General features: G+C 43.9%; 1 protein-coding gene across 3 annotated transcripts in view; it reads right to left on the reverse strand.

Moving 5' to 3' along the window:
- Positions 1–10,642, reverse strand: part of PTGR1 (prostaglandin reductase 1) — a 45,058-nt gene extending 34,416 nt beyond the window's left edge. For 2 of the 3 annotated variants that reach the window (XM_073806398.1, XM_073806396.1), the window contains exon 1: positions 1,566–1,680. Coding sequence is in view for 1 of the 3 variants with exons in the window: in XM_073806403.1 (XP_073662504.1) it covers positions 1,680–1,684; positions 5,142–5,308; positions 7,492–7,537; positions 8,927–9,032 (324 nt within the window). In the remaining 2 variants the exon portion in view is untranslated. Of the gene's footprint in view, positions 1–1,565; positions 1,685–5,141; positions 5,309–7,491; positions 7,538–8,926; positions 9,043–10,297 lie in introns of those variants that run through there. The other variant, XM_073806403.1, reaches the window with a different exon arrangement.
- Between the last annotated feature and the right edge of the window lie 14,290 nt (positions 10,643–24,932).

Below are 24,932 nucleotides of genomic sequence, written 5' to 3' on the forward strand. Positions count from 1 at the left end.
CATCCAATCACCAGGTGTTTGTTCTTTTTCAACAAATATCCTTAAAAGCTGCCTCTGACGTCCCATCTTCACTGTCAGGGTATCATAATTTTCATCTGAATTATTGTAAGAGCATCCTAATCTGACTTCTTGTTTCTAGTATTGTGTCCCTATGAACTATTCACCTCCCAGGGTCAAAAAGATTTCTCTAAAATGCAGAATTAATCATGTCATTCCTCCAAGGATTAAGCACAAACTTCTTAGTATGGCAATCTCTAATGGAGTTTCTAAAAGAATAGGTTTAAGAATGAGTCCTATCAGGACTTCCCTGGTGGTCCAGTGGTTAAGACTCTGTGCTTCCATGGCAGGGGGCACAGGTTTGATCCCTGGTTGGGGAACTAAGATCCCACATGCTGCATGGCACAGCCAGAAAAAAGAAAAAGATAAGAAAAGGGAGAGAGACGGCTCTTCCCTAATTAAAAAATATGTCCTATCAAATTTTTGAAACAAAAATCCCTTGAAGTTTTAATAAAACATTTAAAATTTGAATTTTGGAAGTATTACTAATTCATTTTGTTAAGTCTAGCATAACCCAAAGCTAAACACTGATAAGTTCCAAACAAAAAACTTTAAACCAAACTCACCTATGAATATAGATGCAAAAATTCTATATGAAATGTTATTAAATCAAATCCAAAAGTATAAATTCATAATACACCATTGGTAAATAACGGTTATTTCAGAATGCTATTATGGTTTAACATTAGAAAACGAATGTAATTCCTTAACTGCGAAATTTGCAACCTGTATGACAGCCTCATCTCTTTATTTGTATTCCAAGCTCCCATTAGCACTGGAGACCAGCCCAAACCCTTGGCTGCTGGTTGTAGTCCTGTACTCATCTGTATTCTCCCCAACTCTTTCCCTAGAAACTAGATCCTGCATCCAACATCCAGCCTCTGGCAAAGGATAAGCCAAACCAGATCACCTTGGAACATTTCCACTATGTGATACATCCTGACCATGTGTGAGCTGCCTGATGTCTTGCAGCCCTACCATCAAATCAGATCTCTTGAGCACAGACACCTGTCCAGATCAGAGGCAATGTTTCCATGCCCTGCGTGCCTCCCATGAGTTAGTTCCCAAGCTGAGGCCCCACCGCTCTGGGCTGACTGCAGTAGCCTTTGCAATGGGGCTGTGTGGGTGATGACTCTTGGTTGGCTGATATCAAGTCCCTCTTTTAATTGTTGGGGGCAATCATGAAGAAAGGAGATTAAGTTGTAACAAGAAAAGTTCAGTAAAAACTATGAAAATAGTTACTGCTTACAAATTCACTACTCTAGCAGAGGCCATTCCTGACTTGAGACCTGCAGTGGTATCAAATTACAATGTTCAGGTCATCTTTGCTGCGCCATTTTCCCCATTCCCCCCACGTTTCTCCATCATTCCCCATCTCCAGCTTCTCAACGAAATCGACTAGTAGACCAAACTCCCTGAGACGACAAAAGGTCTGCTGTGTTCACCTCTGCATTCCCAGGGCACGCTGTGGGCTCTGAGTAAATTTTGTTATGGAGGAAGACACTTACCTTGAGCTTAGCGATCTGCCCCACAACGGAGCCCACTGCTCCTGCGGCCACGTTCACCAGCACTGTTTCTCCACCCTGCACACCAGAGATGTCAAGCAGGCCAGAGTAGGCTGTTTAGGCTAAGGGAAGAAAAGTAAGGCTATGGGGATAAATTTGTTTCTTTCCCCTGTATCTCATTTATATATACCCTGAAGGCCTTCTCAGCAGCTCAGTGCCATGGGTCCAGGTAAAAGACAGAAAATATAGGAAATGGATATTACTAGCCACTAATGGTCCACCTCCTCCTTCTTTACCTCCAGGAGAGGAAAAAAGATGATGGGAACTAGGGAGGGAACAGAGAGGTGGCTGGAAGGGGGGAAGCATCCTGTCCACCCCCAGGCCAAGTTTCAGGGGTGAAAGAAAATAGATCCCCTTAAACTGTAGGGATCCAAGAACAGAGAGCTTATGCCTCATTCCTATGTAAGTTCTAGGGAGACGGCGAGCTTCATGGGGAAAGCCTCCATGACATCATAAACAGATGTAACAGTATATGGTGTCTAGGCCTGAGAGGGTCAGGAAGAAACACCTTGAACTTCCCATGGCTCCAGAGTGGTATGAAAGAACATCTGCAATCTCCCCACCTCATCCCTAGTGAGATGCCGAAGTTAGCTTGCAGGGAAACGACTAGTGGGCCTGCAAAGATGCAGCTCACATAGCACCAATGGGGATTATTAGGTCAAGAAACCACCACAGTTCAGTGGATTTCCAGCTTGGAAGGGGATGTGGCTGCGGACTCAATGAGAAAAGTTACACTTTTTTTTTTTTTTTTTTTGCGGTACGCGGGCCTCTCACTGCCGCAGCCTCTCCCGTTGCAGAGCACAGGCTCCTCCGGACGCGCAGGCCCAGCGGCCATGGCTCATGGGCCCAGCCGCTCCGCAGCATGTGGGATCCTCCCGGACCAGGGCACGAACCCGTGTCCCCTGCATCGGCAGGCGGACTCTCAACCACTGCGCCACCAGGGAAGCCCGAGAAAAGTTACACTTTGAGAGGGGGGGACCAACGCACAACTAAGATCAAAAGCAAGAAGTTGTCCCCCCTCTACTGGGTTTGTGTTAGCCCTGTGAGCTTTGCATCAACCCTACAGAGAAGACAAAGGAAATTATGAGTTTTAAACCTGAAATGATGGGAGAAATCACTGGCTTAACGGAGGTTTTATTTTGTTACACCAGCTTGAGATAGAAATGAAGTACAGGAGTAGAAAAATTTTAAGTTCTATTTTTTCACCCCTGAGTCTGAGCCCATGAAATTTATACCCATTATAGTGATTGTTAAGCCACTGGCAAAAATTTCAGACAATTCACATAAAGCCATTTCTGTGTAAAACAAAACTACACGTTGGCTTATTCAGCCGTGACTACATCTGAGGGCTCGTTAGAGTTGGACATTGAAGGGAAAGCAGTGAAAGGCAAACAGCACTTCTTCTGAGGATCCAAATATCTAATATTCCCTTAACCCACTGTTTTCAAAAGATGGATGGAACACCACTTGTCGCAGAATCACCTGTAGCTTTATTAAAAATTTAGATTCCCAGACCCTGCCTCAAACCCACTGATTCAAAAATACTGGGATGTGGATATATGAATTTGAATAGGACTCTAGGTGATTCTTATGAATGCAAGCAACTGAGAACCACCGCCTTAATGAATGCTGATATCCGAGTATGCTGGGCAAGTTAGCCTAACCCCCAAAGAGAAGCAGAAGGTACATTTTCAGATTGGGTCATTCCACCCATGACAGCCCGTACACCCCCTCCCCCAATCTCCCATCTAGATGTTTGCAACATCAGCGTTCAGTTAGACATACTGACCTAAGATGTACAAGGTCTTTCCCAAACATCACCTCCTTTTAAAAGTAAAATGGAGATAGGATGAAGAAGCCAGCAGTAAAGAAATCCTAGAGGGAAAATGAAAGGTATGCTTTGGACGAAGGGGGACTGGACAGAATCAACAGGTTGGAGAGCAAAACACTTGAACTCTTCCAGCTTAACAAGAAGACAGAGATCCTATAGAAGGAAATAATGCGATACTTTGGGAGGATGTTAAATCTTTGGAGCCTGGACAGCTGAAAGACCCTAGGTTTCAAAGTTCAACTTCTTTTATAGTTTATAACAGAAGTTCCAGCATTCTGGAAGGGTTGACCCATCCCACTGGTAAGGCGCATAATGGCAGGAATTGTCAAAGAATTGGTGGTGTGTTGCTCATGGAGGCTAGAAACATGGCATATGTAACCCCTCTCCCTCAATCTTTGAGAACCACTGGTATGAAGCTGATTACCTGGAGTAGAAGCATACTCCTTAGGGGCTTGAAACGGGTGAATGAGAAATATACCCACAAAGGAATAGATTATCCTCTATTTTTAGAATTCAAATCTCCTAATGTTTTACCAATTACTTTCTCTCCAGCTAAGTCATGGGAAACTGGCTCCTTGGTTTCCTCATGTCCGCCTTCACCCCCGTGCTCCTACCCCCAGCTCACCATTTAGAGAAGGATGGGTGGGATAACAAGGTGGGAGAGGAAGAGCTCTCACTGGTAGAGGGTACAGGCAGGCAGGACAGACCGGAAAGGGCTGTCATTCTGTTTACTGCCTTAAGCATCCTCTAATTTCACAATGTCGTCTCTTGGCTGTGGCAATTCTGAGGAGCTCAAATCCTGTGTGTTGTATGAACTTGGGGGGTATGGGACTGGTTTTGCTGGAGGCTGATCATTTGGGGATATATATATTTCCGTTTCATTCTTTAGAAGTCCTTCAAAGGGTGAAAAGAAAGAGGGAGGAAGGGTGGGAAGAAGGAATGAAGAAAGAAAAGGATCACACAACCTGGAGAAATTACTTAGAGAAACTTTCCAGGCTAGGAAAATTTGGGGGACTTCAAAGGGAATTCAGGTGACCTTGCTTCTCCAGGACATGAGAGGAAAACTTGAGGTGCAAAGTGCAGCTGGGCCCTGGAGGGCAGACACAGGATGAACTGACCAGGAGTCTTCCTGAGGGATAAGGCCAAGAGACACTTCAGTGTTTTAAATCTGCACCACACTGACGGTACAACTATACTGTGATTCATCTCAGTTATTTGAACTTCAGATCCCCTGACACCTCTGGAAACTCAGATGTGGAAAGGAGGTGAGGTATCAGAGACAGTACAGAAAGGCCAAGGTACACTGAACTCCTTTTCCCTTTTTAAACTCTGAAACGGAGGCAGACATGAGTGAGGGGTGAAGCCAAGACCTTTCCAGGGACAGAAGGAGCTGGTTTCTTCGTGTCACACCGTTTGCCAGAGGCTTGAGAGGGACTGTGCTTCCTCTCCCTCCCATGCTGCCCCTCACCAGCACTTTCTCTTTGTACCTGATTTCCCCTCTCTCTCCTTCAGTCCCAAGGCTAACTCTAGCCCCTCTTCTTCCCTTCTTAGTCCCATCATCCTTTCTAATCAGCCCCTGAGCCTAGAACGTCTCGAGTCTCTTCTCGTTGATCAAGTTCTGGACCAACCATTTTGGAAAACCAGGATATCAGGGATTCAAATGAGTGAAATAAACCCATGAAACTCACCTGGGCATGCCAACCATTCCCAGAGCCAAAGACAGTGGTAACGTGTCCGGCCACTCGGCAAGCAGCTTTTCCAGGTTTTTCCCATCAGAAATGGAGTGCGCCGTCCAGCCGAAGGAGCCACTACAGTTGTTCCTGTTGGGAAGGCTGAGTTCTTACTTTCCACAACCCTGAAAGAGACAGCACATTCAGATACGGGAAACCCCTTTCCTTTCAAGTGAGTCCGATGCTGCATGGTTAGTGGTCACAAAGGGGTATTGAGTTTCATGTTCCGTGATTTAATACCCTACCACATCTCTCCATCTGAATTCTTAGCCATTAGTGTCTCCTCCTCAAGGAAAAATATGGGCCCTCAGAGAGGAATTCTCGACTGGTCCAGCATCTGTCCCTGTCGTCACTCACTCTTCTCTCTAAGCAAGAGGTGTTCATCCTCTGGCTCGAGGTGATCTGGACATCAGCCTCTTCTCTTCTTCAGAGGCTACCCTCCTTTTCTTAGCCCTTCCTCTCTTTTGAATCCTCAACATTCTCCTCTCTTACTGTCCCTTTCTTACAATCTCATCCTATCTCTACCTTGTCTCTCTCTCTCTCCTTTTTTTTTTTTTTTTTTGTTTGTTTGTTTTTTTTTGCGTTACAGGGGCCTCTCACTGCTGTGGCCTCTCCCACTGCGGAGCACAGGCTCCGGATGCGCCGGCCCAGCGGCCATGGCTCACGGGCCCCGCCGCTCCGCGGCATGTGGGATCCTCCCAGACCGGGGCACGAACCCATGTCCCCTGCATCGGCAGGCGGACTCTCAACCACTGCGCCACCAGGGAAGCCCCTCTCTCTCTTCTTTTAACAGCCAAATTTCTTCACTTCCCATTCATTTGATAACCCAATGCAACCTGCCTTCCACCCCCACTGTTGGAAGCAACCTAAATGTCTATCAACAGAGGAATGGATAAAGAAGATGTGGTACATATATACAATGGAATATTGCTCAACCATAAAAAGGAACAAAACTGGGTCATTTGTAGAGATGTGGATGGATCTAGAGAGTGTCATACAGAGTGAAGTAAGTCAGAAAGAGAAAAATAAATATCGTATATTAACGCATATATGTGGAATCTAGAAAAATGGTATAGATGACCTTATTTGAAAAGCAGAAATAGACACAGATGTAGAGAACAAACGTATGGATACCAAGGGGGAAAGCGGGGGGGTGGGAGAAATTAGGATATTGGGATTGACACATACATACTATTGATACTATGTGTAAAAGAGACAACTGATGGGAACATACTGTATAGCACAGGGAACTGTACTTAATGCACTGTGGTGTCCTAAATGGGAGGGAAACCCAAAAGGGAGGGGGTATATGTATATGTATGGCTGATTCGTTTCGCTGTGCAGTAGAAGCTAACACAATATTGTAAAGCAACTATACTCCAATAAAAATTAAAAAAAAAAAAAAAAAAAAAACAAACATAAGCCAGGTACCACTGGGTACTTGTTACCCAGAACACTAGATACACAAAAAGGGATGCTAGTTAACATTTGGAAACATATTTTTCACTTTAGATTTTTTTTTTTTTTTTTTTTTTTTGCGGTACGTGGGCCTCTCACTGTTTTGGCCTCTCCCGTTGCGGGGCACAGGCTCCGGACGCGCAAGCTCAGCGGCCACGGCTCATGGGCCCAGCCGCTCCGCGGCATGTGGGATCTTCCCGGACCGGGGCACGAACCCGTGTCCCCTGCCTCCGCAGGCGGACTCTCAACCACTGCGCCACCAGGGAAGCCCTCACTTTAGATTTTAATCTCTACCATCAACTATGAAAAAAATTATTTAAAAGAATGATGGCTGCATTGTTTACCTAGGCAAAAAGTTACTGAGTCAGTGGCCAGTGAAAGCGTGTATTCTCTCCTCTCCCTGAACTGTTTACTGAGTACACACGTTTGAGTCGACTGCAGATTACCTAAATTAAAAGAATATAGGTAAAGGAAAGGCAAGAAAACCTAATTTTAGTCTTAGCGTCTTTCTCTACCCAAATTATTTGCCAGTAGTGAAATGGAGAAATTCGAGCTTGGCTTCTTTCTTCTTTTAAGTTTTTGGGAAGGAATTCTGGTGACCAATGAGAGATAAATTGTGCACATGAAGATAGGGGATGGTTGTAAAGTAAAGGGGCCAGTGTAATCCCTCACTGCTCCGCTCAGACTTTCGCCTGAAAAAGATGAGCATCCGTGAATCCCATCACTGACATCCTTCTGGGAGAAACGGGGAAGCCATAGCGTCTTGAATCAGCTGGATATTTTAAAAGATTGACCACGTCAAACTAGAGTCCAGTGCACAACATAAGAATTTTCTGGAGGAAAATAATACCTCATATAAGGATCCACAGTGAAGAACAAAGCTTCCAGCAGGACCTCTACAAAATAAAGCATTCCACAGGCAATTAGAAACCCTGGCCTGATGCCTCGTCTCTGGCCTTCTAAATAAACACAGACAATCTCTCTGCTTCAGGGTTGCCCTCTCATCTGTGCTTCCTACTGAAGAGCCAAGAAGAGCTCTCACCTTGGGCTCAGTCCAGTTAATAGAAGTAAAAATTATTTTTTAAATTTTTAAATAAAATTTAAAATTATGTTTGTTTACTCAGCACTCACTCCATGCTTTACATAGATTATTTCACACGATGTTCTGAACAATTATTGTTTCCATTTTATTTAAGCTTAGGTTAAGTATCTTGACCAGGGCCACATCTGTAACCACTGTGTTACAGGGCTCACATAGGGTTTTATTACCAGCCTCAGTTAGTATTAAAAAATACATGCATTTTGCTGGAGTGACCCTCATGCACCCATCCTCGGGAATTTTGGTTCTGAGTTCCAGGTTATCCCAACCTAGATGGGATCGATAACTTTGCCATGCTACTTGATTGCATGCCCTTTTCTCAAAGCTTACCTACCTGAAAATAGCCCTTAAAGACACCCTTTAGCAAGTGCTCTGCAAAGCTTATCTCCAAACATGTGATGGGATGTGTCGCCATTTCTCTCCCTTCAATTTCTGCAGGGATATTGTCTGCTCACAGGGATAGTCTGAGGTCTTCACACTGCTGCTAGGCAGTTCTTGCCCTACTGTCATCGTGGGGCTCACTGGGACAGAGAGGAAATACTCCTCATGGGCTAGCGAAAGTCAGGAAGAACAATGCACCCAAGCATGCGTTTCAGGGAAGTTTCAAGGGAAGTAGAGGGATCTTCTAACTTGACATTGAGGCTTCACACACACAGCCTTGAAAAGGTCTCTGCGGCCGTTTGCACAAGGGCCACAGATACCACCCATCCCTGTGTGTGGGCTTCTTTCCCGTCCTCCCATCAAGAAGTCTACTGCCATACCTTGAATCTGGGCTTGCTTTGATGAACATCATATTAGCAAAGATGATATAAGTAGAGGTTTGAAAAGTGCTTGCATATTGGATCTTGCCAATTCCTGCTGCTCTAGATTTATGAAATCACAGTGAAAACAAAGAGCTCAAACCAGCCAGCTAGAGAGGCCACAGAGAGGAGAAGTGAGGCGTGCACCTGAGCAGAAAGCCGGCTAACATGACATGTAAATGATGACCATCCTAAGTTAACCATTTAGCCCAGATGAGACCTACACAAGGCCCACCAACTTAACCCAGCCCAAACTGCCAACCCACAGAATTGTGAACTAATAAATGATTGTTGTTTGAAGTCAATAAATGTGGAGGTAGTTTGTTACCCAGCAAAGGCAAACTGATATAGTCTCTTCCAACTTAAATGTAATGAGTATGACTTACCTCTATTTTTTAAGGGTGGGAGTTCGACTGTCTTCAATTCAAAGTCACTATTAGTAGGGTGGCCTACGAAGTGTTTCTTCAGGGTCCAGCTCTTAGCATGAACCATCCTGAAGCTCCTAGAACACAGTGAACATGTAGTCAATGCCATGAAGTGACTGGATTCTTATGGCTCCCAAGTGTTGCACTGAGGCCACACAGCAAGGTCTACCCGTCATCAACTTTACCATTATCGTTTAACGTCAATCACGTTTATTTAGTAGTATTCACTGTTTCTATTGGTGTGTTAAGCACATCATACTTATCATCTCAGTTTACCCTCATAATCTCCCTATAAGATAGGTATTATTATCATTGCCAGTGCACAGTTGTGCAGAAGAGGAAACTGAGGCTACCTTAGAAGTCTCCAAGGCAAGGAACAATGTTAACCCACACGAATTCTTCCTAGCCACTGCTAAGGTTTCGCTAGGGCACTGAACAACTACCTGGAGTGCAAATACCCCATTTCTCTCCTCATATGAAGCGAATTCTAAGAAAAAGCATCAAACACAAAGAACCGACGTCCATGCACATCTTTTCCAAGGGCCAGAGCGCTGCGTTCTAAGGCAAGCAGTCTCAGGAACACCTGACAGCCGCCGGGTGGCGCTGCGCTCAGCCCCATTTTCAGGCGCGAGTTTTCTTTGGCACCAACGGGGAAATCAATTTGGGTCTGTTTGGGTTTAAACTTGCCTGCAGACAAGGCCAAGAGAAGATGATTCAGGCGGCCCTGAGCTCTCAGGGCATTTTGCTTGGAGCGATCGAGGTGGTTCGACCCGAAACCTTCCTGTTCCTACTTGTCTTTTTTTCCCAAAAAAGGCAGCCGCTGAGAATTCTGGACTCGCCATAAGTCCAGAAGCACCCGTGGAAAGGGCGCGACTGCAGAGGCAGGCGAGGATCAGGACGAGCCCCCCCCGCTAGAGGAAAGGGGCCAGGTGGGATGCCCGGCCCAGGCGCACTCGCCCCCGGATCCCACCTCCTCGCCGCGCCCATACCGGTCCGTTAAATGAATTCCGACCCCTGCCTTTCTTCTCCTTCCACACTTGTCCCACTTTTGTAGTCCCGCACGTTCCTTCGCCAGCCCCCTCCCAGGTGCAGGCAGCTATGCCAGGCACCCAAAATACTGCCAGGCCACGCCCTTCCCTCCGGCAGCCGTCTCCGATCTCTCCAAGAACCTGCACGGGCCAGGAAGCATCGGCCCGGGCGTCCTGCTTCCAAGTTTCTTCCGAGGGCAAGACGCAGAGGTTACTCAGCACTAGGAGAGGGCGAGCAGCACGCAAACGCTCCGCCACAGGGGAGTCTAGATTCTAAAACTGTGGGGTGGGGATATTTACTTACCAACGTCCGCAGGCTCCATTACCTAAAGGGAGCAGGGAGACGAAGGCGGGTTCCCCCAGCGGCCGCGGCCGGGGGGCTCCTCCTCAGTCCCGCAGCTTGCCCGGCGTCCACGCCCCGACCCTGGCACTCGGGTGCTGGCCCCGTGCCCGCCTGCCCCCAGTCTCCCTGATGAACACCTCTTTACCCTGCAAGAGCCAATTCAAGGCTCACCTACTCAGTGAGTCTCAGACTCTCCCGGGCAGGAGTTAGCGCCCCTGCAGCTAGGGCGCCCCACCCCGCCGCAGCCCTGCAACACCCAGCCCTTGGTAGGGCCTTTCCCCGCCGACTCCTGGAGGAAAGGTGGATCCAGGGAGGCGGTGTGCGCAAGGCAAAGGTGCCCGGGCTCGGTTCCAAGCCTGCGCCCACCACTTCCTAACGGTGCAGCTCTGAATGAGCTACTTAACCCCTTCCTGCCTAATTGACCCATCTGCAAGATCGGGATAAGAGTAGTGCTTTATGAAAATTAAGTCTTTTTAAAGAATAAAATGAGTTAACACCAAGTGCTTAGACTAATACTGGCGCGTGGTAAGCTCAATAAACACTAGATCCTGGTAACAATCTTTTGACTTCCCCACTGGCCCTGAGTCAGTCCCAGGCACCCCACACTGCGTCATTCAATTGTATACCCCCAACTCCGAGCCCAATCCTGGTCGGTCATATAAACAGTGAAATAATGCAAAGATGTTTAAAGAACACTGCCCTTTCTCCTGCATTACCCTCTCCGAAAGGTAACAGATGTTACCAGTCCAGTGTTGACCCTTTCCCTCTCTTCTCCACAGTCGTTCAGACATATTCACTTAGAAGGTTCCCCGCCCCCCGCCCCGTTTTCACAAACACGTGATCATTCTAAAGCTGGTACTCTGCATCTTATTTTTTTATTTTCCCAGACTGAAAATCTTAGGCCTGGGTTATCTAAATCAGGGATAGGATTCTTTTTAACAAGGCACTGAGTGAAAGATTCAGAACTCCAAGAGGATAGCGTTAAGTAATATCAGATGTTAGCTATACAGTATTGCCAGATTCGCAGGAAAGATTGTTTGCTGGCTTCAAAAACTTTCCACAAAGGAGTTGAAAGAAATCTGGATGTCTCTGAAAGAGTGTATATTGGATTGCTAGGGCTGCCATAACAAATACCATAGACTCGGTGGCTTAAACAACAGACGTTTATTTCCTCATGGCTATGGAGGCTGGAAGTCCAAGATCAAAGTGTTGGCAGGTTTGGTTTTTCCTGAACCCTTGCCCCTTGGCTTGCAGATGGCGGCCTTCTTTCTGTCTTCACACGGCCTTTTCTCAGTGCACATACATCCCAGGTGTCTCTCTCTCTTCTTTAAGGACACCAGTCATATTGGATTATAACCTTACCTAACAGTCTCAGTTGGATTTAATCAGCTCTTTGAAAGCCCTGTCTCCTGGGACTTCCCTGGTGGTGCAGTGGTTAAGAATCCGCCTGCCAATGCAGGGGACGTGGGTTCGAGCCCTGGTCCAGGAAGATCCCACATGCTGCAGAGCAACTAAGCCCGTGTGCCACAACTACTGAGCGTGTGCTCTAGGGCCTGCGAGCCACAACTACTGAAGCCCGCGTGCCTAGAGCCCGTGCTCCGCCACAAACAGAAGCCACCGCAACGAGAAGCCCACGCACCGCAACGAAGAGTAGCCCCCGCTCGCCTTCCTGTAGCAATGAAGACCCAAAGCAGCCAAAAATAAATAAATTTTAAAAAAAAGCCCTGTCTCCAGATACATGGATTACAGCCCACTCATATGATCTCGCTTAAACTTAATTACCTCATTAAATTCCTATCTCCAAAAATGATGATATTCTGAGGTTCTAGGTTTGGGGTTTCAACACATGAATTTTGGGAGAACATAATTCAGCTCATAACAGAGCGTATGGGTAAAGTGTGGTGGATATACACTGGGAGGTATTATGCAGCTATCAGAAGCACTGGGTTAGATGGACATAAAGCAACCTGGATGGATCCTAAAAACACAAAGCTGCATGAGGAACAGAAAGAAGTGTGTGACCCGATATCACTTCTATAAACTAAAAGTATGAGCCCTCAGTGCACATTATGCAAGAACATTTACAAAAAATACAAACTACATATTAAATACATCACAATAGCTGCCTATGGTATCAGGAGGAGAAGAGTAGGGAATGGGGATTGCTTTTTAAAGGCACATAAATTAATGAGAGACAGAGGGAGAGAGAGAATTTGGCAGACCAGTGGTGATAATACACTGTAAACTCTGATGAGTATGAAGAACTCAACCCTCTGGCCCTCAGTCCAAAATGAAATACGCAGTGAGGAAATCAAGACACCCCTCCCCCATCTTCTTAGCAGAGGGTAGAGAGAGGTTTTGCTACAGTCCAGTGCCATGGACACAAGACAACCTGCTTCCCTCTTTTTATCTGAGACATTGGCCCAAGTGGTGACATCCAGTTGCAACATATGCTTTCCCATTTGGGGCTCAGAAAATGTATGGTTTCCTCTATTCTCTAACAGAAATATTGCAAAGTAACCAAAGTAATAAGTATGTACACTTAATGGCAGAGAGCCAGATATAAAGACTTTGAAAAAGATTTCACGCCTGGTATATCCAGTGGCAGACCATGTTGGTTGCCTGTCCAATACCCAATATCCTCTTTGTCCTTCCTACATACATACCCCAATTTTGTTTAGGGTAGCTGTGTACCCAGTTAAAGAACTCTGCTTCCAGGCTCCTTTGTAGCTGGGATTTTGACATAGTTCTGGTCAATGAGACAAGCAGAAATCTAATGGGTAGGGCTTTTAGGAAACTTATTGTTTCCCAATTAAAATAAAAAGGGAGAAACTCAATAGACATGCATTTTTTGTCCTTTGCCCTTCTTCCTGCCTGAAATGTGGAGATGCTGCCCAGTGGTGCAACAAACATTTTGTGACCATGGAGCCACTCACGACAGGTGGCAGTAGAGAATGGGAAAAGATGTCTGGTTTCCTAAGTAGTTGCATGAGCCCTGGACTTCCTTCTTTGGACTCCTTGTTACATGAAAACAAAGTGCTTTTTAAGCCACTGTAGTTTGGGTTTCTGGAACCACTGAATCCAGCCCTGACCCCCTGCAAATGGAGCAGGTGAGCCTGTGCCTCACTGGTTCCCTGGTGAGAACTGATGAAGTCCATCCTTCTTCCAGATAAAGAGAGGAATATCATGGCAATTGGTCAGGAAGTCCCCTCTGCCTGTGAGGTGTGTTTCCAAAGCTTACCTGGCGTATGTGGCATATGTGGAGTGGATTTTAGGGAAACATCTGTCATGTCCACTACACTATTAAACAGGATTGTTGTAAAGATTGTGTGACATGGGACATAAAGGACTGGCAAGTAGCAAGCCCCCTAAACATCTTCCTTCCTCTCTTCTCTATCATGACTTTTAAAAAATTAAATATTTAAAAATATTGAGCTGTGAACAAAGCATGTTTCAGGTATATCAGAGAATCAGAGATGAGAAAGACACTCTTTGTTATTGGACACTGGAAGTGTTAACAAAATCACTGGTGTGAAAAGTCTTTGGAAAGCAATAAGAATTATAGCAATAAAGTGCCTGGAACAAAGTATCCCTCAAACATTTACTCACTTTTTATTTGTTTTTTTTTAAAAAAAAACATTTACTCACGTGATATCAAATAGAAGGTATGGATAAGATTTGGCCACACCAGGTCAAACAGGATCCCAGTCATTGTGACTCTGTCAGGCTTAATCACTGAAATTTGCCAAGTCATGGTGATTAAGCTAAGTCATGGTTGTTACGTCATCACAGACAGAATTAGAATGTGGGGAAAAGGTCAAGGGAGAGCATTTTCCCTTACTTTGCTCTGAGACAAAACCAAATTCAGTTCAGTCCTCCAGCCTTAGGGTTCAGAGAGCTCTGATCTAGCTAGCTGAGGGAACAATTCACTGTTAAATTCAATCACAGAAGTAATAAGAGGATGCATCTTGTCAAATAATTCAGACACTACAGATGCATACAGTGTAAGAAGCAAAAGTCCTTGTTCTCTGGGGAGGATTCCTTCTGACGTTTTTCTATGGCAACGCACTTTCAGAATAGACACTCATCTCCTCTTCCTTCTCTACAACTTCCATTGCATTGGCCTGGTAAGATAATGCTTGGGAAATAATTATAAAACTGGGTAGTAATATTATTCTCATGATTGAAAGAGCCCCTTAATACATGGAAGACACTGCATTTCAGGGGAGGATGATTATGCCTCTTCCCACAGTACTAGGAGATACCTTGGTGCAGCACCAACTGTGAGCCTTATCCTAGAGAAGAGCTTGGTACCTAGCATTTCTTGTCCTTATAACACTTCAGGGAAGCACTTGTTCTTATTATCTTCCTCAGAGCCTAAGGAAACTGAAGTTCTAAGAAGTAAAATAACTTAGACACAATCACATTGCTAGTCAGTCGCAGGGTTGAGATTTGAATCTGAGTTAACAAGCTCCAAAGCCCCATACTTTTCACTGTTCTGTTTTACTTTCCAATACAGGCAAGACAGATTCCTCTAATAGGTAAGAGCAAATTTAGGAAAGGCCATACTTATGGGATATCTGTAAACTATGATTAGTAATGTTATTTTATTCTTTTTCCTTTTTAAAATATTTATTTATTTTGGCTGTGCCAGCTCTTAGTTGCAGCACGTGGGATCTTTTAGTTGCAGCATGTGGACTTCTCGATTGTGGCATGCAGACTTCTTAGTTGCTGCATGCAAACTCTTAGCTGCGGCAGGCATGTGGGATCAGTTCCCTGACTGGGGTTTAAACCTGGGGCCCCTGCATTGGGAGAGCAGAGTCTTACTCACTGGACCACCAGGGAAGTCCCAATAGTGTTATTTTATTTTATTTATTTTTTAATTTTTTTTTATTTTTTGTGGTACGTGGGCCTCTCACTGCTGTGGCCTCTCCCGCTGCAGAGCACAGGCTCCGGACGCACAGGCTCAGCGGCCATGGCTCACGGGTCCAGCTGCCCCGCGGCATGTGGGATCTTCCCGGACCGGGGCACGAACCCGCATCCCCTGCATCGGCAGGCGGACTCTCAACCACTGCGCCACCAGGGAAGCCCAATAATGTTATTTGAGACATGCAAATATGTTACCAAACTCAGGTTCGGCTGCTTGCTGCTCAAAAGCCAATACTCAAGAGGCAACTGTTGGTAGAAAGGAAAGTTGCTTTAATCAGAAAACTGGGCAATCTGGGGAGAAGGTGGGCTCAACTCTGAAGACTCTGCTTGGCCATGAAAGTGTCTAAAGGGAAAAAGGGAAGTAATCTCAGTCACTGAGATAGGGGATCAGACTCATAGCCATCTCCCACTGCATGCAGGCTTGTTGCCTCCTCGTGATCTTTCTTTTTATGCTATCTTGTTCACACAGTTTGTTTGTGAGATTACTGAAGGTGAAGCTGGGGAAGAGAGCTGGTCATCTGTTAATTACTTATTATTCATTTCTACTTCTTTGATCTATGGAAAGAACTATGGAAAGAAAGTTTGGCAAGGTATAATGTGATCAAAACATTTGAAAGGTGTGCTTGGGCTGGAGATGAGTAGAGCATGGGGTGACTGGTTAAAGGTTAGCTACAATATAGTTTTGCTAAAGAGACAAGACAAAAGGGGCCTCCTGCAGGGAGCTCTTTCCTGCCAAAAGCTGCTTACAAATCCCCACTTGTCAGAACATGATTCCATGTCTACGGGATTATGGGCAAAGGTCCGTCTTCTGTAACTTCTTCATGCTGACATACGGCACTGTATTCTTAGAGTGGAAAATGTTGACATGGGTCTGTAGCATCCCTTTGCTGAAAATTTTAGTTGCCCGCTTACATATATGGGCAGAACAAGCTACAATTACTTTGATGCCCACAAAGCTATAGATTATTATGAGCAGTAGTGTTAATCCCATTCTCTTGAGGCCAGTTCTTGGACTTGTGCTAGCCATACGTTCGGTACTGCTCAAGATGGAGCAGCGTATGTCATGGCTGCAGTCTGGTCATCATGCAGTTAGCTTTTCCCCTCCAGTGGCAGTTATGGTATCTGTAAAATGACTCTGGAATGTGCATCAGACACTGAAGAATTCTGTGATTCTATTGTCCTCATCATTAACTCTTTGAGCCTGCTCATTTAGGACTCAGGGAGGCCTGGGAGATTTCAGCTTTTCTACAAACAAGAGGCAGGGGACATGGAGGGGCCTTTGTACTTGGGAGGGTCCCTGCAGGGTTCTGCTCGCTTCCAAAGACACTGAACATCTTGGGATGTCACTCTCTCATCCTGGCTTTCCCTCTTAGTCCCTCTGCCGTCCTCCTATCCACTTGGCTAAGGTCTGATGCAATTCTATGGCAGTCTTCTTTCTGCCTCATGATGGCAGGTGCTGGGACTGGGGCAGAGAAAATAAAAGATGAACCTGAAACATCATTTTGTACAAGTAAGAAAGTATGTAAAATATGATGGGGACACAAAAGGATAGGGGTCATGTCAAAAGGACATAGAAACCCTCTTAAAGGAGCTGCAATAGGCCAAATCTAAGACAAGTTGAACATCAAAACAAATTCAAAGAATGGCTAAACAACAGGGTCCTACTGTATAGCACAGGGAACTATAGTCAATATCCTGTGATAAACCATAATGGAAAAGAACATTCAAAAAGAATGTATGTGTATAACTGAGTCACTTTGCTGTACAGCCGAGGTTGGCACAACTTTGTAAATCAACTATATGTTAATTTAAAAAATAAATAAAATTAAAAAACCCCACAGATGTTATTATAGGCAAAAAAAGTATATCCTCCCCCCCAAATTTAAAATTAACATATTAGCACCCATATGATTAACAATTACATGTTAATGTAATTAACATATTTTATCACCCATAAACTAAGTTACCATGAGTTCATAAATGTAGAGATAAGGAAACGATCTTCCTTACAATAGAATACCAACTAATAAATGTGGGTGGAAAGATGGAATTAGAACGTCACCATTTTGCAACCACTGTATTAATAATTGATTCAGGCAAAAATCATGGAAGCTAGATAAGCAAGTGAAAGTTTGAGGAGGAATAGAATAAGTCTAAAAGTATCTCTTCACAAGTTATTTATTAAAGGGGAAAAGGTCACTCACTTTACAGTAGAATAACAGGACAGATAACGGTTCAAAGTCAATATCAGTGTTGAGGCAAACGGACATTATCTGTGCTTTCTGTTGTGTGTCGAGCACACAACATCATTTCTGTGGTATCCTGATAGAAATGCATAACATGGATTTCATTATGAGGAAATATCAGACCAACTCCAATTGTAGGACCTTCTATAAAATAACTAGCTGGTAATCTTCAAAAGTGTCCAGGTTGAAGTCAAGGGAAAACTGAGGAATTGATATTCTAGATTATAGGAGACTAAAGAGACATGACAATTAAATGCAGTGCAGGAAACTGGATTGGGCTGGGGGCAAAAGGATAGCTATAAAGGGCATGATTGAAACAACTGTGAAATTTGAATATGCCCTACAGATTAGATCAAGAGTTGGCAAAGTACATATGGCCCTCTGGTCAAATCCAGCCTACTGTTTTTGCTCTTTTGGCTGCACTGTGAAGCATGCAGGATCTTAGTTCCCTGACCAGGGATTGAACCCGTGCCCCCTGCAGTGGAAGTGGGGAGTCTTAACAACTGGACCACCAGGGAAGTCCCCCAGCCTACTATTTTTGTATGGTTTGCAAGCTAAGAATGTTTTTTACATTTTAAAAATGTGAAAATGTAACAAAAATGTGAAAAATGTAACAAAATTTACTATTCTAACCATTTTTAAGTGTATAGTTCACATTATTGTGTAACAGATCTCTAGGACTTTTTCATCTTGGAAAACTGAAACTCTGCACCCACTGAACAACTCCCCATTCCCCTCTCCCCCACCCCCAAACCCTGGCATCCACAATTCTATTGTCTATTTCTATGAGTTTGACTGCTTGAGATGGCTTATATAAGTGACATCATACAGTATTTGTCTTTTTGTGACTAGCTTACTTCACTTAAGAGTAATGTTCTCAAGGTTTATCCATGTTGTATTATGTAACAGGATTTCTTTTTTTAAGGTTGAATAATATTTCATTGTATGTATTTAACACTTTTTTTTAGTTTGTATATTACTATTTTTTTTTTAGTTTTTTAAAATTTTATATTGGAGTATAGTTGATTTACAATGTTGTGTTAGTTTCAGGTGTACAGGAAAGTGATTCAGTTATCCATATATATATATTTTTTTTCAGATTCTTTTCCCATATAGGTTATTACAGAGTATTGAGTAGATTTCCTTGTGCCGTATAGTAGGTCCTTGTTGATTATCTATTTTATATATAGTAGTGTGCATATGTTAATCCCAACCTCCTAATTTATCCCTCCTCCCACCCCACCATTCCCCTTTGGTAACCATAAGTTTGTCTTCTGTGAGTCTGTTTCTGTTTTGTAAATAAGTTCACTTGTATCATTTTTTTTTAGATTCCACATGTAAGTGATATATATTTGTCTTTCTCTGTCTGACTTCACTTAGTATGATAATCTCTAGGTCCATCCATGTTGCTGCAAATGGCATTATTTCATTCTTTTTTGTGGCTGAGTAACATTCTATTGTATATATGTACCACATCTTCTTTATCCATTCATCTGTCAATGGACCTTTAGGTTGCTTCCATGTCTTGGCTATTGTAAATAGTGGTGCAATGAACATTGGGGTGCATGAATCTTTTCAAATTATTGTGTTCTCTGGATATATGCCCAGAAGTGGGACTACTGGATCATATGGTAGCTCTATTTTTAGTTTTTTAAGGAACCTCCATACTGTTCTCCATAGTGGCTGCACCAATTTACATTCCTACCAACAGTGTAGGAGGGTTCCTTTAAGGCAGTTTTAACCGCCAAGGATTAGAACACTCCCCAAAAGAAAACACAGACAAATGGATAAAGAGATTCAAGAGGGAAGTGTGAGAGAAACAGGACAACAGCAAACCTGTTTCAAATTTTCCTTCAAATAACTAGAAAATACAGATTATAGACTTACTATTATATAGATTACTACAGATCACCTTTCAGTGGGACCCTTTGATGTATGCACCTGAAACACAGGAAAACTTATTTCCCAGAGTAGATATAAGGAAGGAAGGAAGGAAGGAAGGAAGGAAGGGAGAAGGGAGGTAGAGAGGGATGGAAGGAAGGAGGGATGGAAGAAAGGAGTCAAAAAGAGGAAGGAAAAAAGAAAAGAAATTCCCCCAAATTTTGGAAGGCAAGGAGGCAGGATTCAGAGGCATTTCAAATCTGCCCTAGCTTCTCATTATCATAGAATAAAATCTGTCCCAAAGCTTTTTAAATCTGTTTAAACCAAAAGAACTTTGGGTGAAGGCAAATTATTTTTAGAATTCTCTTGTTATTCAGGTTGAAGTTACTAATGATACAGAGCTCAAAAATTATACAGTAACAATTTGTTTTCTTATTATAACATTAAAAATAACATAAACCAGTGCAGTATTTTTGTGCATTTGCCGAATGAAAGAAAGATAATTTAAATTGGGAGCCTCCATGCAGTTCTAGTCAAGTTCGAGCAGAAACTCTCTGTATCAGTCTCTGACATGGCAATTTTCTAGGAAAGAAATTCATTTAGGGAATCAATCAGGAATTCATTCGTTATTGTTTGGTTAATATTAGCTAAAGATTTTTTAAAAAATCACCCTTGTCTTCTTCACTTGCTTATTTTAAGTGGTGAGTATATGAAAACAATGTTTACTTTTCTTATTGAAGACTGTGCAGAAAGACCCACAGGTATTTGTCTCTGGGTGGGAAGAGCAGAAGATCTGGATCTGAAGGCTGGCCTGGCCTCTCACCTGCTTTGTACCTTTGGGTAAGTCACATCTCTTCTCAGGATCATACATACATATTCATGTCCCTGACAGAGTTGTGACACAAGGTACATGGAAACAATCTCCAACTTCAAAGGGCTGTATAAATAATTGTTTATAATTATTAATATAGGGACCAAAGTGCTTTGTGATAGGAATAAGCAGTCAAAAACACCCACTTTTGGGACTTCCCTGGTGGCGCAGTGGTTAAGAATCTGTCTGCCAATGCAGGGGACATGGGTTCGAGCCCTGGTCTGGGAAGATCCCACATGCCGTGGAGCAACTAAGTCTGTGCGCCACAACCACTGAGCCTGCACTCTAGAGCCCGTGAGCCACAACTACTGAGCCTACGTGCCACAACTACTGAAGCCTGTGTGCCTAGAGCCCGTGCTTCACAACAAGAGAAGCCACGGCAATGAGAAGCCCGTGCACCACAACGAAGAGTAGCCCCCGCTCACTGCAACTAGAGAAAGCCCACGCATGGCAACAAGAGAAGCCACGGCAATGAGAAGCCACGGCAATGAGAAGCCCGCGCACCACAATGAAGAGTAGCCCCCGCTCGCCGAAACTAGAGAAAGCCCGCGTGCAGCAACGAAGACCCAACACAGCCAAAAATAAATAAATACATTTATTAAAAAAAAAAAGACAACAAAAAACACCCACTTTCAAGGAGAGGCAGGGAGCTGACCCTATTTGGATTTTCTCCATTTGCCCTCCAGATCCACTCTCCACCCTGCTTCTCACAAATCCAGCCCCCTTCCCTAAGCTTCTGCTTGGTTCGGGCCGGTCTGGTGTTGATTCTCCCTATAGGTTACTCCGGACTGGCTGTGTCCTTCTAACAAAAGCCACAGCTCCTTCAGGCAGCCCGTGGCACACCTCCCTCCCCTGACACCTTTGGGCCCAAGGGGTCTTCCCAGGCCCTGTTGGTTTCCTTTTTCCCTGCACACTGCCCTTTGGGTGGGTGTGCCATCTGACTCCTGCTAGGAGGAGGCTGCTCAGTCTAATTAACTTGTGTAATTACTGTAAAAAATATGAAAGTACGTTGACTTTGAAAGAAAAAATAAGTAAAAACAGATAGTTTAGACAAACGGTTTAAATTAACGAAACTGGGAAAAGGAACCCTTCCCAAAGATATATGGATGCAAATGACACCTTGCCACGTCACCATTGTGGGGAAATATGCACACCACATTTCTCAATCCAGTAAAGCAAGCTCTGAACTGTAAACAAACAAGCAAACGAAAACCCAGAGTCATCACCCTGCAAACTCCTTTTTCACCCTGCATACTTTTAGTGCCAAAATAAATGAACCTTTAATTTCTCCTGTAAGCTATATACTTACTCCCTGACGTAAATCCATCCGTAGCATTTTCAATGCTGACCTTTTGCAGATTTGCAACATTCAGGGCTATCACAATCATGTGAGAAAAAATATTTTTCCACTAGGAACATACTGAGTGTAAACTTGGGAATGTTGGCAATCTTGTGATTTTCTTTTCATTTAAATACATGTTGTGTTTGTTAATATAGTGAGCCAGTCCTTTCAAAGCCTGGACTTTCTTTAAACATTTTTATTGCAAACAATCTATGCTTTTTTCCTTTTTGATTCTGTCTTCCTTCCAAATCCTATGTTTTAAATAAAAGGAAATAAAATTCTTGGCTTTATTAGGTAAGCATAAATATAGAGAAGAATAAAAAGTTTTGTTAAATAGTGAATGGAATTAAAAAGGTGATGCTTATCTTTTAAATTAGTGATTCTTAAGGTTTGGTGTCTATCAGAATAATCTTTGGGGCTTGTTAAAAATAAACATCATGCCCTTTCCATGACTGTCTAGCATTCTGTATCATTATAAAATTCAATGTTCTCATCTGTGAAATGAGGATAACCTCACAGAGTTATTGTGAGGATTAAGTGAGATAATGTATATAAAGCAGCAAAGCACGTAGAACTGCTCTTAATGCACAGTAAGCTATAGGAGTGTAGCTACTATTATTTTTGTTGGGAGACAATTCTCCATGTTTCTGCATGTCCTGGGAACAGAGGCACTGACCACCTTTGTTCTGGACTATTTTCTCCAAGATGTTTGTATAGCAAACAGCCTTGGAAGATACAGGGTCTCCCTCCAGAGCAGGGGGCACTTTTGTTTTCTTTCTAGTGTAATAATATCTCCCTTTGGTGGAAATGTCTATTATCAAGATGTGGGCTCCCTGAGCTCAGAGCTCCTCAGCTGTGATGCAAATCCTCTGCAAGCATGGCATTCACATGGGCCCCTCTGTCTTTCCCCTGTGAACTTGGGGGTGGCAAGAGGAAACCAACATGAACATGAACATGAACCTCATGCTGCTTGCTGTGCCGTAAGTAATAAAGTCCTTTGTCTCTGACCCAGGAGTTTTGAGTCTTCTACGAGCATCTGTGTGGCAGGCAAAAGGAAGGTTAAAAATCTCAGCCCCTTCACAGTTCTTGACAATTACAGGGTTCAGAAGCATGCAGTCATGTTTAAAGAAGTGCAATTTGTCAACCAAAAGTAATTTAATTAAAGTAATTAAAAAGTAATTTCAGGGAATTCCCTGGTGGTCCAGTAGTTAGGACTCTGTGCTTTCATGGCCAAGGGCCTGGGTTCCATCCCTGGTCAGGGAACTAAGACCCCATGAGCCACGTGGCCAAAAGAAAAAGTAATTTCATTTTTCACTCCCATCTCTAAATGAATATTTGAAAGGATCCGATTCATAGTTTTCTTATTGCACAACCTCGGCATCCAGCTGCTCCCACATGCAACCATGGTCCCCGTCTTATCTTCTGGTTTGAAGGGTACTATTAATGACCTTTGGAATCTAAATCCACCTGGCCATTATTCAAAACCACTAATCAGTGGCCAAATGGTAGAGCTGCAGAAGGTTGGAAGAGAATTTGCATTTCTGAACTTCCCCCAGGATCTCAGTTGACCCCTTCCTCACCATTCCAGCATACGATGCACAATTCCCAGCGTCTTCCTCCAGAACACCTTATTTCATAGCAACTATAGTTTTGCCCCTGTTACTTCCTCAACCCACTCAGCACCACTGACATCTTGATGACTGACTCATTCTTAAGAGAATATAGGCCACCAAGAAGGGAGACCCTCTGGAGGGGCAACCACTATTAGAAAAATGATGACTGGTACTAGCTCCAGAGAGAAAATCCAAGTGGTGGACACTGCCTGGTTCTCCCACCGCAATTTACACATGACCAAGTCTAAAGCTGGAGGACAGCTACTTGGGTTCTTTCAAAGGATGCAAGTCATCAGGCCAAGGCCCTTTGGACCCAGTGTATCTACTCTGTCTTTTACCATTCTTTGGCACGCCAAATTCAATGAGGGCACAGAATAGATAACAAGAGAATGTTATTCAAGAGAAGCTGGACTCATGGTAAATCCCAGCACACAGAGGAATGGTTGTGGGAATGGGTCACCGTTAAGAGTACTGGAGCCTTGGGCTTCCCTGGTGGCGCAGTGGTTGAGAGTCTGCCTGCTGATGCAGGGGACACGGGTTCGTGTCCCAGTCTGGGAAGATCCCACATGCCGCGGAGCGGCTGGGCCCATAAGCCATGCCCACTGAGCCTGTGCGTCTGGAGCCTGCGCTTCTCAACAGGAGAGGCCACAGCAGTGAGAGGCCCGTGTACCGCAAAAAAAAAAAAAAAAAGTATCTATTGAATGCTAAGGCATTATGGCCTTAGTGTTTATTTACAGACAATTTTTTAGAGCAGTTTTAGGTTCACAACAAAATTGAGGGGGGGAAGGTACAGCGAGTTCCCATACACCCCTTTCCCCCACATGCACAGCCTCCCTCATTATCAACATCCCCTCACCAGAGTGGGACATTGGTTACAACTGATGAATCTACAGTGACACAACCCGAATCACCCAAAGTCCATAGTTTACACTAGGGCTCATCCATTCATTCCTGTATAACATTCTATTTGTTTGGACAAATGTATAATGACATGTATCCATCATTATAATATCATACAGAGTATTTTCACTGCCCTAAAAATCCTCTGTTCTTTGTCTATTCATCCCTCCCTCTCCCAACCCCTGACAACCACTGATTTTTTTTTTTTTTTTGCTGTCTCCATAGTTTTGCCTTTTCCAGAATGTCATATAGTTGGAATCATACAGTCTGCAGCCTTTCCAAATTGGTTTCTTTCACTCAGTAATATGCATTTAAGCTTCCTTCATGTCTTTTCATGGCTTGATAGCTCACTTCTTTTTAACCCTGAATATTATTCCATTGCCTGGATGTACCACATTTATCCATTCACTTACTGAAGGACAAACTTAGTGCTTCCAAGTTTGGGCAGTTATGAATAAAGCTGCTACAAGCATCCACATGCAAGTTTTTGTGTGGACACATTTTGAACTCCTCTGGGTAAATACCAGGGAGCGCAATTGCTGGAGTGTAAGGTAAGAGTATGTTTAGTTTCATAAGAAAATGCCAAGCTGCCTTCCGGAGTGACTGCACCTGTTCGCGCTTCCGCCAGCAGCGAGCGAGAGCTCCCATGGCTGCCCAGCCCCCTCAGCGTTTGGTGTTGTCGGTGCTCCGGATTTTAGCCATTCTAGTAGGTGTGTAGTGGTATCTCGTTGTTTCAATTTGCATTTCCCTGATGACATACGATGTGGCACATCTTTTCATATGTTTATTTGCCATCTGTATATCTTCCTTGTTG

Source organism: Tursiops truncatus, chromosome 6 (assembly GCF_011762595.2).
Source record: "Tursiops truncatus isolate mTurTru1 chromosome 6, mTurTru1.mat.Y, whole genome shotgun sequence".
Lineage (NCBI taxonomy): Eukaryota > Metazoa > Chordata > Mammalia > Artiodactyla > Delphinidae > Tursiops > Tursiops truncatus.